Source organism: Pituophis catenifer, unplaced genomic scaffold (genome assembly GCF_029215685.1).
Source record: "Pituophis catenifer annectens isolate HBS135680 unplaced genomic scaffold, rPitCat1.0.hap2 SCAF_9, whole genome shotgun sequence".
Lineage (NCBI taxonomy): Eukaryota > Metazoa > Chordata > Lepidosauria > Squamata > Colubridae > Pituophis > Pituophis catenifer.
Genome location: NW_027256889.1, coordinates 30,061,929 through 30,077,397, shown reverse-complemented (window position 1 = coordinate 30,077,397; position 15,469 = coordinate 30,061,929). Strand labels below are relative to the sequence as shown.

The 15,469-nt window shown below is 45.9% G+C and overlaps 1 protein-coding gene across 1 annotated transcript in view; it reads left to right on the top strand.

Annotated features, from left to right (window-relative positions):
• The window catches only part of CSF3R (colony stimulating factor 3 receptor), a 68,743-nt gene extending 53,687 nt beyond the window's left edge, over positions 1 to 15,056 (top strand). The window contains exon 15 of the mRNA XM_070949851.1: positions 14,544 to 15,056. Coding sequence (XP_070805952.1) covers positions 14,544 to 15,056 — 513 coding nt within the window. The remainder of the gene's footprint in view (positions 1 to 14,543) is intronic.
• Positions 15,057 to 15,469: the final 413 nt, after the last annotated feature.

Sequence of the window (15,469 nt, the reverse complement as noted above, 5' to 3'; positions counted from 1 at the left end):
TATCTAAGCCATTCAACCACTGACCAGAGACGAAAACCAAGTCCAGCGTGTTTCCTCCTATGTGAGTGGGGCCCTGAATTAACTGGGTCAGGTATATTGAGAAATTTATACTGTACAAGTAAAGTGAGGTCGGATAGACCTAATTGATGTATAAAGGTATATAAGTTGTTCTGCGGAATATAATATGGATATACAGTACCGAATATTAGGTTGTTAAGGTACTATATAGAAGTATGCCAGGTTCCTTTTTTTTTTTTTTAATTTGATTTATATGCCGCCCTTCTCCAGAGACTCAGGGCGGCTTACAATGCGCTAAGCAATAGCCTTCATTCTTTTGTATGTTTATACAAAGTCAGCTTATTGCCCCCACAAACTGGGTCCTCAATTTACCCACCTTAGAAAGGATGGAAGGCTGAGTCAACCTTGAGCCTGGTGAGATTGGAACCTGCAGTAATTGCAGGCAGCTGGTCTTAATAACAGGGTGCTTTAGACCACTGTACTACCAAGGCTTTTTGTTGTATTGTCTTGTGTGTTATTTATATGATGTGTTGTTTTTCTGTTGTTTTTAATGGAAAATGTAAATAAAGACTATTTAAAAAAAAAAGAAAATGAAATCAATGTCTTTTATCCATAATATTGGCATAAACTTCTTTTTTTGAACACTTCCATTTTTCTTCTTTCAAAAGTTTTGTGTTTCAGAATGAACTCTGAATGCCAGCCAGGCTGAGACCTTGCATTGCATTATGGATGCTGGCACGCGAGAGTGCACGAGCGCTCACATGCTTGGACTTTTGGCACACAATGCCAAAAAGGTTCACCATCGCTGACATATACACACATAGCAACGAAAATAATTTTATGGTTGGGGGTCACCACAACATGAAGAACTGTATTAAAGGGTCGCGGCATTAGGAAGGTTGAGAACCACTGCCCTAGGAAGGCATTTGAGAGTGAAGTCAAAGCGCTTGAAATACTGGGCCCAGCATACTTGCTTTGGAGACAGTTTCCATGTGGTCTTAAAGTCTCCAGATTTTTGTGGCCAGTCCAGACCTGGAAAGGGATTTTATTCCCTTCCAACAAATATCTCCATGTAAGGAGAGCCCATTAAACAGCATACACCTCTTTCTCCCAAACAGCCCATCTGTGTCTGTTAGTTTTTTGGAGGTGTATGCACAGGGCTGTAGTTGGCCTTGTTCATTCTCTTGGAGGAGGATGGCGCCGACTGCTACATTGCTCGCATCTGCTTGGTTGACAAAAGGTTTTTCTGGGTCTGGGTGCTTCAGCACTGGTTCTGCTGAGAACAACCACTTTAGGTTTTCAAAGGCCACTTGACATTCCATGGTCAAATTCAGCGGCTGTCTTGATTTGGGTTTAATCCCCGCCCCCTTTTAGGTTTCAGTAAGTTGGAAGTGCAATTTGTGCGAAAGTCTGGATGAATTGCCAGTAGAAGTTGGCAAACTCTAAAAAAATCTGCAGCTGTTTACATGTGCAGAGAGGGGCCCATTCCACCACTGCCCACACTTTTCCAGGGTCCATTTCTACACCTTTGTGGGAGATTCTATATCCTAGGTAGTGTATCTTCTCTTTGTGAAACTCACATTTTGAAAGTTTTGCATAAAGCTTTCATCCCCTTCCATGATTCCCTCTAATAGGCCTCACTCATCTAGCTTCAAGAAAATCTTTCCCTTGGAGAGGTGAGCCAACATGTCCTTCATCAGGGGAAGGGAGTAAACATTTTCCATGCTTACTCCATTCAGACTACTATAATCCACTCATAAGCACAAAGACTCATCCTTCTCCCGGAACAGTACTGGGGCCACGATTTTGGGTCAGGCCAGCTCAGTGAACCCCCCCAGGCTACGTTCTTATCTATAAATGCCTGCAGTTCCTTGAGTTCCCTTGGGGACATGCTGTATAGCTTTGGTTTTGGTAGTTTTATCCAAAACTCAGCAGGTGAGGTCTCGGAACTCTTCAATGTATTCAGTCATGGCTGGTGACCCTGCTTCACGGTTCTGATCCGGTCATGGGCCTTCTGATCTGCTAGGCGGCAATGGAGTGCCATCATGAAACAGTTGAAGTTCCGCAACTCTGGGGCATCAGCATTGTGGAGGGTCACCATCCACCTGGCTGCCACTCCTTCCAGGGCCATGGTGACAACTCTGACTTGGGCGCCCTGCATTTGGAAATCCCACCTGTATTTCTGCATGTATGTCAACTGCTGTGGGTTGCATACAATATGACTATATTTCATACCCAGTCTTCCGTTCTAGCTGTGGGGCTCTTGCCAGCCTAGGGCATTTGCATGGACCGGTGCTGCATGTGGTGGGTTAGACCTGGGGTGGAGCCTCTGGCTTCATCAGCAGCTGCTGATGCTTCATCTCCTCCCTCTTGGCAGTCCAATTCCCCCTGAGCTCTCAGGTTCTCAGAAGCCTCCATCACAAACCGCATGACGTGTCTTTTAAGTCACTCATCCCTGGCCGGTTCCTCGGCCAGGTCCTCCTCTTCCCACAAGGCGTCCAGCTCACATTTCCAACCTGGTTGCCAGCTGTTAGGCAACAGGCAAGAGTCGTTAGTGAATTCAGCACCTTTTTATTTCCAGCAAGATGTGACTGCGCTCTGCCGGCTGGGCTGCCGGAGCTCGCCTTTTTAAGGAGCTCCAGGCAGACCAGCCGGCCAATGACAGCAGGTTAAATCTCCCACAGTCCGGACAGCCAATCAGTGGTGACCATGAAACCTTATGTAGATTCTAGCCAATCTGTGGTGAGCATGAAAACGTATGTAGATTCAGACTTCTGGGCATGATATTACTGGCGACTACAGCTAAGGTGGATCGCTCCTGCTCTCTTAGCTGGATTTTACCCGCCGAGCAGCATGAATTGGCCACTGCTCACCTCGTTGGGGTGGGTATAGTAGAGGAAAAGCTCTAGCGAGCCCACCGAAGTGCGATCAGCGGGGGTTTATGAAGGGAAATCCCCCCTCGGGATGCCAGTGGGGGGAGAGCGCTCCAGATGGTAGCCTCAAAGCCAGGCTCGGGCCCAGTGGAAGAAGATTTGCCCACAACACAGAGATAAGTGAAGCATCCTGGGATCGGACTGCTTGGAGAGGTGTGTGTACAAGGGAAAGCCGACGAGAGGGAGTGTGGGAGGCTCCATTGAAAGCGGCAAACCGACTGACAGGCTGGAGTGATTAAGTGGCGGCAGCGGCTGTACTTGTTAAGATTACCTTTTAAGAAGATCAGAGTGGGTGTTTTCAAGAGTGCTGTGACTGAAGTGCCTTGTGGAAAATCCTGGGACTCTCTATATTCATGAATTAGACTTGCCTGGGCTTGAGAGTTAGTAAGGAGCCATTGTGACTTGCATTTTTGAGTTTCTCCGGAAGTGCTGAATAGTAAGAGCTTCGCTGGGACAAGAAGCAGGAAGAGCTGATCTAACTGAAACTGAGGCAATACACCACTCTGTGGTGACTTGGAAATTTACTGTGCAAGAAAAGAGGAAAAAGTTTTTTTGGCTGATTCACTTTCAGACATTGCACACGATTTCTGGTTCTGGGGAATTGAATTGAGTAGAAAATTGGATTTCTGGCTCTTAACTCTGAAATTACTTTGTAATCCTTTTGGATAAAAAGCCAGTGTATGCAAGAGTGGGGTAGGAGGTGGAAGCTTGCAATTATGTCGACAGTGACGAAGAAGAAGTTCTTGTTGTGACTCCGACCCCTGAGCCTGTTTTATCGGAGGGAGAAGACTCCGAAAGTGAAGGAGAAGAGTTGGCAAGGCCTCCCTCTCCAGGACCCTCCTCTCTGGCAATGCCTCAGGTGTCTTCCGAAGGAGAAGAGATAGGCCAGGAGCCAGGCACTTCCGAGCAGCCGCAGTTAGACAGCGAAGGAGATAAGTCTTGGCTGGATCCCCGACAGCGTCGGAAAGACAAGCGCGCACAGCAGAGAAGGAGGTGTGCCAGAGATTAAGCTGAGTCACTGGACCACACCCCACAGGGGATAAAAGGGGGTGTGGTGGCCATTCAGGCTTTGTGACGGACAAAACTGAAAGCTAGCAAGTCATTCTGCATTTCTGGAACTTTGTTATATGCTCTGCTTGGATTGATTTTTGGACTGGACTTGACTATTCTTTGGCTTTTGTGGACTTACTTTGATGTTTTCAGTCGGAGGAGATAAACCTCCCTTTGTAAGTAAAAACTTTTGGCAAACAGCCATTGGGTTGCTGCCAATTCTGTTATCAAAGGAAATTCTTGTCTGCTGGTTTATTTTAACTCTTGGTCGACTGCTGGTGTGCGTGTGTGAGACGGGGACAGAACAGGTCTTAACCCTTTCAATGGTGCCTACCCCCACGGCGACATCTCCAGCATTAAGAGGATCAATGGATGATGTAAGACCCCCGGAAAAAGGGGTCGGAGGACAGGAACTTCAAAATATACTACAGATGATACAAAACACTATTACAAAGAATCAGGAACAGACAATGAAAAAGTTTGAAGATGTGCAGGAGGAAATGGCAAGTATCAAGCAGGAAATCATGCACATCCACTCAAAATATGAGGAAGTTCAAGAAATATTAGTGGCTCATGAACAAAGATTTGACCGAGTAGAAACAAAAGTGGAGAAATCAAAGAATAAAATGGACAGATGTGAAGCACGATTAGTGCAAGTAAATTGAGAGTTGGAAGGGGAGATAGTTCACTTGGAGATGGACCGCACTGCCTTCTATCTTAGATTTCAGAACGTGACGGAAGCGAAAGACGAGCAACTTGAAGATATAATCGGGGAAATAGTAGCTGGTGTGCTTGGAAGAGAGAAGGAATTGGTACAGCGCGATATAGACGAGGTCTACCGAGTCTATACAAATTATACTAGGCAGAATAAATTACCTTGTGAAATACACGTCCGATTTAGCAAAAAATCGTTAAAAGAACTTTATCAAAGCACTAGGGATCAAAAGATTACTTATAAGGACCAAGAAATTGTGATATTAAAGCAGGTCCCACGATGTGTTCGTGAGCAAAGACAGAAATACCAGTTCTTGACAGAACAATTAAGGAAATATAGGGTTCCTTATCAGTGGTTGCTCCCAGAGGGATTGATGATGACGTGGCAGGAAAAGAGAGTGAAGATTGAGAACCTTCGAGATGGACACGATTTATATGAAAACCAGTTTAATACAAGCGAACCCGGTAGTGAAGAAGAACTGGAACAAAAGAATTGCAAGAACCAGAAGAGTGACAGAACGGAAAAGGGCGGGAAACTGAAAGAGACAACGAAAGGAGGAAAGAGTGATATAAGTGAAGATGAAATCCCAGGAACCCGATGAGAAACAAGACAAACAACAAAGGCGAAAGCCATAGCGAAGTGAGTATATGAAGAAGATTGGAAATTTGATTTCGATTAATATTAATGGACTAAATGCTCCAATAAAACAAAATTACAAAAATTAAAAACTGGTATAAAATGTCTCCAGGAGGTCCACATTAGGAAGAAACATATGGATTTATTAACATGTTCACGATTGGGTGAGTTATACGTATCTCTGGCCGACCAAAAAAAGTGGGGTGTGGCAATTTATGTTCAAACTTATATAGAACCTAAAAAGATATACTCGGATGAAGAGGGAAGATTGTTAATGGTTAAAGTAACAATGTATGGTAGACGTATCTTCCTGGTGGGTATTTACGCCCCTAATAGTAATCAAAGGAAGTTTTATAAAAGGGTATATAAAAAATTGGTAGAATTAGAGCATGAACATATTTGTATTATGGGGGATTTTAATGCTATAATGGATAGAGAGAAGGATTATAAATCTGGAAAAGGGGGGGGGGAAGTGAAAAAGAAAGGTTGCTGGCAATTTGGAATCAATTAAGGGAAGAATTTGGACTACAGGATATGTGGCAGAACTTTTATCCGATAAGGGAACAGTTTACCTTTTTCACTCCCAGGCATAAATCATGGTCCCGCCAATATTGATATGATATGGATGTCGTTGGAAGTAGGAGAAATGGTACTGGAGGTTGAAATTTTAGGGAATGATTGGGCAGATCACAACCCTTTAATGCTTGCCTGGAAAGGAGAGCGCAGCACAGGATAATGGATGATGAGAGCAGAACTGTGCAAGGATAAGGATTTTGTGGAGTTGTTAAAACGGGAGCTGGCTCTTTTCTTCCAGGAAAACAGACGAGAGGATACATCTTTACAAATAATATGGGACATGGCTAAGGCAGTGGTGAGAGGGGTCGTGATTAAATATATGGCCAAAAAATGGAAGGAAGATAAGCAGGAGAGACTAGAGTGGGCAGACAGGTTGGAGAAATGGGAAATGAGATTACAAAAGGAACCGACAGATAAGATAGCGAAAGAAGCAAGAGGATTGGCGAGGGACCATATGAATTTATTGGACCAAGCTGAGTTAGTGCAAAAAATCCGGAGAGCAAAGCAAAATTATTTTGAATATGCCAATAAAGCGGGAAGATGGCTGTGAAGCAGATTGAAAAACGAACTAGAAAGCAGAAAGATTAAGGCCAGTTAAGGGATAAATCGGGTCATTTAGTGGCCAGTACTGGGGTAAAAAAAGAAGTGGCGTATGAATTTTTTCAGGAGTTATATCAAAGAGAAGACACCAGTCGAAAGCAATTCAGTTTCCTAGAGAACTCGCCAGGGGTACCAGATCAGATAAGAGATATGCTAAACAGAGAGGGAAATAGAGGAAAGTCTGAAAAAACAGAAGAGTGGTAAAACCCCTGGAACAGATGGACTGCCTGTAGAGGTGTATAATGTAATCTGGGAAGTGATCGGGACCCACTTGTGCGATGTCTTTAACGAAGTGCTGAATGATGGACGAATACCAAAGTCTTGGGAAGAGACATATATCTCTCTCCTTCCTAAGGAAGGAGTCGATACGATCTATATTAAGAATTATAGACCAATAGCCTTGCTTAATGCTGATTATAAATTGTTTGCATCCATCTTAGCAAAAAGACTACAAGTTTTTTAAAATCAGTTCGTACATAGAGACCTGAATGGTTTCTTACCGCATAGAGTGTTGAGAGATAATCTGAGAGTACTATTAAATGCTCTTTGAGTATTATGAACACCATTCAGACAAACAGATGGCACTTCTCTTTTTCAATGCTTATAAAGCATTTGACAGCGTGAGTTGGGAATTTATGTTAACCCAGCTTCGTAAAATGGAATTTGGTGAAAAGTTTACTCAGGCGATACAAACAATTTACATTTCCCAGGTGGCATGGGTTTTAGTTAATGGGGAAAAAACAAAGGAGGTTATAATCAGTAGGGGTACAAGACAAGGTTGCCCGCTTTCCCCGCTTTTATTTATTCTGACACTGGAACCTCTTCTCAGGGAAATTAGGAATAACCCAGCAATTAAAGGACTTAAAGTACGAAGGCAGGAATTTAAAATACAGGCATTCGCGGACGACCTTGTCTTCATTCTAGAAGACCCTTTAGAGTCGGGCCCAGAGTTGATAGAGATGATAGAAGAATATGGTAGAGAGGCTGGGTTAAAAATGAATAAGGACAAAACCAAGATATTGCTCAAAAATATTCCAAAGATGCAGAAGGATATATTAGAATCTAAATTGGATGTTCAAATTGTAAATAAAATTAAATATCTAGGAATTTGGCTAACAGCCCGGTGCTCTACAATTAAGGAAGATAATTTTGTTAAATTATATGATCAGACTGCAAGAGACTTGGAGAAGTGGAAAAATTTACAATTGTCTTTGATGGGACGGATAGCAGCAATTAAGACACATGTTTTGCCTAAATGGCTATTTTTATTTCAATCAGCTCCGGCGAGGCTAGATAAAAGGTTTTTTAAAAGTCTGGATTGAGTCGTGCTGAAATTTATTTGGCAGGGGAAAAGGCCTAGAGTGAAGCTCAAAATGTTACAAGAGCATAGAGAGAGGGGGGGCTTCGGCCTCCCCTGCTGGGAACTATATTATGGAGCTTCACTGCTGGCCTGGATGAAAGATTGGGTGTTATTGAAGAGGAGGACTTTATTAGATTTAGAACGGTAGGACCTACAACACGGCTGGCATGCACTGCTATGGAGAGAGAAAGCGCAACAGTATAAGTATTTTAAGAGACATTCCCTAAGGCGAATATTGCTGGAAACCTGGGATATATTCAGAGGAAAATTCTATACTAAGATTCCAACCTGGTTCTCAGCAACAGAAGCGATGACATACCCAACAGCTCTTAAACAGGATAAAATTTTTAGATACAAAGATCTTGTGGATGCTCAAGGGATATTAAAATCTAGGGGAGATTTGGCTGACAAAGGAATCAGGCTAGATTGGTGGACCTACGCTACAGTTCAATCTCGTTATAGGAGAGATAGAGATAATTATGGGATATATGTGATGGAACAGAGTTTTGATAAAATATTATTGGGAGAGGACCATAAATACATAACCAAAATGTATGCACAATTGCTTGAGTGAATGATAGGAGAGGAGGTTGTAAAAGATACTATGATTGCCTGGGGGAGGAATTTTGGGTACTTGATTCCTTTAGAAAAATGGCAACAAATGTGTGGGGAAAATATTAAAATGACTACGGGAACGTCTTTCAAGGAAAATGTATATAAAATATTGTATAGGTGGCACCTCCCATCAACAAGAATTGCTAAAATGTTTCCGGGTGCATCAGAGTTATGTTGGAAATGTGGGAAAAGCAGAGGTATGTATTTCCATCAATGGTGGACTTGTATAATGGCAAAGAAGTATTGGAGAAGGATTAGGAATTGGATTAAGGAAATTACTAATGTGGACCTCCAATGGAAACCTGAGATATATTTACTAGGTATTCGTCCAGAGGGGCTGAGTAAGAAAAAAGGGTATCTCACTCTACATATTTTAGTCGCAGCTAGAATAGTGTTCATCCAACAGTGGAAAGAAAAAGAGATACTGGCTAGTGCCCAAATTATAAATAAAGTATTAGAGTGTGCTGAGGCGGACAGAATGGCATATATGTTGAAAGTAAAAGAGAATTCTGAATTTTTTCAAAGTTGGGACAGTTGGTATCGGTGGTTGAATAAAAGGATTGAGATGAAGTGAGGGTATAAGTCAATATGAGGAGAGATATACCTATCTAGATTGAAAGATAATTGTATGGAAACCATATTTGAGGATTATTTATTTTATTCTGTGTTGTGGGCATAATTATTTATTAATGAGGGCAGGAATATTACCTGCTGGGATAGACGTGTTTGTATGTTTAGTGTTATGAATGGGGGAAGGAGGGAGGGGAATGTATGGTTTTTGTTTTTATGTATAATCAATGTTTTTGTCTCATGTTGATTTTAACCTGAAAAACTTAATAAAATCCCTTGCTCTGCAAGGAATGCCTCCATGGTCTTAGCTGTCAGCTGTGGGCCGTTATCGGAAACCAGGACGTCGGGTAGACCGTGGGTGGCGAACAGCCGTCAGAGGGCTCAGATGGTGGCTTCTGTCATGGTTGTCTGCATGATGATCACCTCTAGCCACTTGGAGTATGTGTCCACGACAATCAGGAACATCTGTCCTTCTACTGGCCCTACAAAGTCAATATGTATGCGGGACCAGGGCCCCTTGGCCGCTTCCCATTCATGAGTGGGTGCCCATGGTGGTGCTGGTCGTGTCCCCTGGCAGGGTTTGCAGGTGGCCACCTACTCGGTAATGTCCTTGTCCATCTGGGGCAACCAGATGTAGCTCCGGGCTAACGCCTTCATCCTCACGATCCCAGGGTGTCCGATGTGCAGGGCATCCATGGCGCGCCTCTGAAGCTTTTGGGGAATGACGACCCTTTCTCCTCACAGCAAACAGCCCTTAATGGTTGACAGTTCGGTTTGCTTGCTGTGGTAACTCTTGAATTCCTCCCCCAGGTCCTCCTGTGGCCACCCCCTCAACACCCAGTTCAGAACCTTTCTTAACGTTTTGTCTTTTTGGGTGTGTTCAGCAATGTCTCTGGCAGTCACTGGGCTGGCCAGGTCAATGTCGATCAACAGCACTTGGACTGTGGGTGCGGGGTCTTCCACTGATTCTGGCAGCAGGCAGCAGCTGAGAGCGTCGGCGTGGCTGATGTCTTTGCTGGGGCAGTGTATCAGCTCGTAGCCATACGCCGTGAGGAAAATGGCCCATCTGGTCATCCTTGGGGACATGTATGGCAGGGTTTGTTGGTTACTGGTGAGGAGTCCTAATAGGGGCTTATGATCGGTTACAATCTTGAAATGCCTACCGTATACATACTCGTGGAACCGCTTGATCCCTGCCACCACGGCCAAGGCCTCCTTATCAATCTGGCTGTAGTTGCGCTCGGCCGATGACAGGGTCTTGGAGTAGTATGCTATCGGTGCTTCTGTTCCATCTGGTAGGTGGTGGCTGAGGACTGCCCCAATTCTGAAAGGGGAGGCGCCACAGGGGATCCGAACCGGCAACGTGTGGTTATATTGGATCAGGATGCTGTTGGATGAGAGGAGGTCTTTCACTGCTGCAAAAGCTTGGTCTTCCCTCTGTCCCCAGGTCCACCATGTTGTCTTCCCCTGGAGGTTGTGGAGCGGTTCAGCAATGGTGGCCTTCTGTTGTAAAAATTGCTGTAAAAGTTTAACAGTCCCAAGAAGGCTTGCAGTTCTGCCTTATTCTTCGGGGTGGGGGCATTCTTAATGGCTTTCATCTTGCTGTCAGTCAGGTGGATGCCTGACCCATCTATTAGGTAGCCCAGGAACTCTACCTGCCTTACGCCAATTTTGCATTTACTAGGGTTCACTTTGAGTCCTTTTTTCTGGAACTTCCCCAAGGTTTCACGCGCACGTTCCATCAACTGGCTTATTGACTCCCCTGATATAAAAACGTCATTGAAGTATGGCACCACTCCTGGGATCCCATGCAGTAGCTGTTCTATTGGGCACTGGAAAAGTCCTGGGGCTACGCTGACCCCAAACTGCAACCTGGTACATTTAAATGCCCCCCTGTGAGTCACTATGGTTTGTGCTTCAGCGGTGGCTTCGTCTACTGACAGCTGCTGATAGGCCTGGGCAAGATCCAGCTTGGCAAATATCTTCCCGCTTCCTACGGAATGCAACAGATGTTGCACCATGGGCACTGGGTACGCACTCTGCTGAAGGGTCTTGTTCAGTGTACACTTATAATCTGTGCAGATGCGGACGGACCCATTTGGCTTCACGGGGGTGACTATGGGAGTCTCCCACATCGTGTGGTCGGTTGGCATGAGGATTCCCTGGGCAATGAACAAGGACAAGGACAAGGAACAAGGAACATTGTTTAATTGTTCCTCAACCTTGGGCCAAATGGGCCCTACGGGGTTTGAGCCTGATGGGGGTCACATGGGGGTCTAGGTTAAATGAAATGGGTTTCCCCGTATATTTACTTAGACCCTCATCGAAGATGTCCACAAACTCTGCTAACAGCTGGTCCAGTTCGTGGGTGGTTACGCTGTGCAGTCCGGTGATGTCCAGGCTCAGGGGTTTAAACCATTCTACTCCCAGCAGTGAGGGCCGGTGGCTGCCAATGACCATGAGCAGCAGCTGGCCTTGGAACTTGTGGAACATTACTTTGACCTCCATTCTGCCTAGTACCTCTATCCGGTTCCCTTGATAGTCATTCAGGCGGACATTTGGCGGCTTCAGGAACTTCCTGCTTGCGGCTGGGTTCAACTTCTTGATTGTTTGCCAGGATGCTATTGTAAAATATGACCCTGTGTCCAGCTCCATTTTGCATGGTTCCCCTTCAATGTTCACGACTGCGTGGTATTTCTCCTGCTCAAATGCATCTGTGTGTCCCACAGTTGTGTGATGGATTTCTCTGGGAGCTTGGTATTGGTCCTCTCTTCATCTGCTCCATTGCTGGCCGGCTCTAGGGTTTTCTGGTCTTCCTGACAGGGCTATAGGCTTTGACTGAAAGGGAATGGGTTGGGGTGCTTTGCAGGCTTTGGCAATGTGGCCCTTTCTTTGGCATCGGCGGCATGTTGCATCCCGGAAATGGCAAGCCACCCTTGTGTGGAAGCCCATGCAGCCCGGGCAATGTGGCTGGCTGCTCTCCGCATCCCTGGGGTTCTGCCGCTTTTCTGGGTACATGCGGTGGATGGTGTTGTCTGTGTCATCCCAGTCATCATCATACTCAAGGACTTCGGTTGACCAGTCAGGCTCCCAGTATGTGTGGTGCACCCCGCTGGTCTTCCTTACGTTTGCTGCCAAGTTGTCTGATGATTCTGCAGCCCTGGCCTCCTCAACAACATCCTTGAATGAGACCCCTCTCCTTATCAACAGTTTATTTTATAGAGCGAGGTCCCTCATCCCCAGGATGATCCGGTCGTTCATCATTTCTTCGGGATTTATGAACTCGCACCTGGTAGTGATCTCCCGGAGGCTGGCCACAAAATCATTGATGGTTTCTCCCTCTCGTTGGCGCCGGTGGTAAAACTCATTTCGGCTGACCATGGGGGCGGTGGATGGTGTGTAGTGGCCTTCCAGGGCACGTTGCAGGGTGGCCCAGGCAACGGTCTCCACATCTGCTGGGGCGATCAGCATCTGTGCCATTTTGTAGATCTTGGTGCCACAGTAGATCAGGAATAACGCTTGCTTCCTGTTGTCTGGCCTGTCCTAGTAATCGTTGGCCTCCAGGAACATTCTGAAACGGTGCATGTATGTGTGCCAGTCTTCCGTCTGCAGGTCGAAGATTGCTGGGGCCAGCGATACTTGCGATGCCATTCATGCAGGTGGTCAGAGGTCCTTGTTCCAAGACAGCTGCATGGTTCACAAGGAGGTTCTCAGGTCCCTTTTGTCCTTCATTGCCAGTGTTAGATCGGCGCAAGGCAACAGGCGAGAGTCATTAGTGAATTCAGCACCTTTTTATTTCCAGCAAGATGTGACTGTGCTCTGCCGGCTGGGCTGCTGGAGCTCACCTTTTTAAGGAGCTCCAGGCAGACCAGCTGGCCAATGACAGCAGGTTAAATCTTCCACGGTCCAGACAGCCAATCAGTGGTGAGCATGAAACCTTGTGTAGATTTTAGCCAATCCATGGCGAGCATGAAAACTTATGTAGATTCTAGCCAATTCGTACATAACACCAGCCACCTCGGGTGAGGGTGACACCTTTAGTTCTTCCATCCCAATTGTCTTTCTTCCCCACTCCAATCAACCATCTTGGTTTTGTGGGATGCTTCAGAGCAACCTCATCTTCAATAGGACATGCAGAGATTGCATCCGGCTGGGCGGTGCTAGAGGTTTCACTCCCTCTCCGTGCTTGCTGTTTTGCTCAGACATGGTTTGCAGGGTCCTCTCGGTAGAACAAGTGCTTCTCCGGGTTGACCACTTTTGCAGATCCTGCTTTATGTAAGGACTTGCCTCTTCTCTCAGCTCAAGAAAGTAGAACTCTTGAAGCACTTGGCATTTCAAAAGAAATCTTTTATTGAAAAGAAAGTGATAGCAAGACAAAGAATGCAGGATCTGAGGATTCCGGTGCAATTCCATTAGATTAAAACAGTTAGAGACTGCTCCCCTCAGTCCTATGTTGAATAGGTCAATCCACAGGTGTGGTTGTTTTGAGAATCACAGGCTGATAAGGTGATAAGAAGCTGTTTTGAGGAGCTGAGACAAAACAGATACCCCCCACCTTTTGTTTCCAGGAAGGTAAATCAAAGCACAGGATAGACAGGCACCAGGAAGAAGGTTATAAACTAAAGAATGCACCCAGGCCCCCTCCCCACCAGAATGGTAGCATCCTGATAGGAATCTATGGGACCTGACAGATTCTCACCTTCAGTAAGAACTGGAGTCTCCCCAGTTTCCCCAGAGCCATTCCAGGGAATCCGTCTCTTGAAGACGGCTTGCTGGTATAGCCAGAGGGTAAGGTAGTGGCTGCAATTGAGACCAATCATGCAATTGCTAAGTTGAAAATCATGTGACTTATGACCTGATATCTTGTTTGGTCACACATGACCACAACTTATGATTTTATTTGTTTGTTTCTATCCCACCTTTATTATTTTTACAAATAATTCAAGGTGGGGAGCATACCTAAGACTCCTTTCTCCTCCGATTTCCCCCACAACAACCACCCTGTGAGGTAAGGTGAGAGAGAGTGACTGGCCCCAAGTTACCCAACCTGCTTCCATGTCTAAGGCAGGACTAGAACTCACTATCTCCTGGTGATTGGCCCAAAGTCACCCAACTGGCTGGCTTTCAAGTCCTTCCTTAGCTGGCTGGCTAAGGAAGGACTTGAACTCACGGTCTCCCTCTTTCTAGCCTGCTACATTCATCACTGGATCAAACTGGCTTTTATTTCTGCATTCTCTGTTAACTTTGCTTGTGGCAAGCTAGTTGCAAAGCACACAAATAGCCACCATGTGAGTATTGTACAAGGACAGATCACAAAACTATTTTGTCTACTGTTGTAACCTCAGTCACTAAATAAGGCAGTCAGTAAACAAGGACTACCCACCCACCCCTTTGGACTCAGCCAGGACTAGGTTTCCTTAGTGGCCATCCTGCCATAATTAATCGTTCCTTCTCCTGCCTTTTTCTACAGGAGACCCTGCAGGCCCCCAAGGCATGCGAACTCAGCCCCGTCATCGTTTCTGCCATCCTGGTGATTGAAACTGATGAGAAGAAGTGCCTCTCCTGTGGGAAGAGTGAGCCCAGCCCAGCCACGGAGGACAGCGCAGCAGCCCTCTCTGACTGTGGTGCCCATGAAGCCAAAGGAGCCATTCCAACTGGGGGCTCGGGGCCAACCTCCTACATGAATAACCCAGAGTCTGTTCAGTATGCCAAGGTGCTGGGGGGCAGCTGCCGCACTCAGCAAGAAGTCTCGCCCACCATCTATATACGCTCCAGCTCCAGGCAGCCTCTGCTCCACAGCCTGAACCCCAGCCCAAAGTCCTACAAGAACCTGTGGTTCCACAGTGACCAGCCTGAGCGAGCCACCCCCTCCAGCTTCCAAGAGGAGATGGTTTTCTTGGATGGGGCCTTGCTGGATTTCCCATTGCTGCAGGGGCTCAAAATTGATGGCGACGAAGACCTCTGCGACTTCCGACAGCTTTAAGGACCCAGCTGGAGTCACAGGGCTGCAAGAGGGAGCGGCCTACTCTTTTTTGATCTTCCCTTCTTCCTTCTCCTCCCTGAGAGCCATTATTTTGTGTTTGAGACTATAATGTGTCCAGGAAGGTGGGAAAGATAGGCAGTGTTCCCAAGGAAGAGTCACGTTTCTGCAGGCTCGGAAACAGCCATGCTTTAGTTTAGAGCAGGGGTCTCCAAACTCGGAACTTTAAGACTTGTGGACTTCAACTCCCAGAATTCTTCAGCCAGCCATGAAGTTGAAGTCCACAACTCTTAAAGTTGCCAAGTTTGGAGACCTCAAGTTTGGAGTTCAGTAGAAGGCAACCTCAGGGAGGTGTGAGTGTTGGATTTTCATTTCTGCTTCTGCTTCAGAACCTGCCAGAGGCACTGAGATGACCT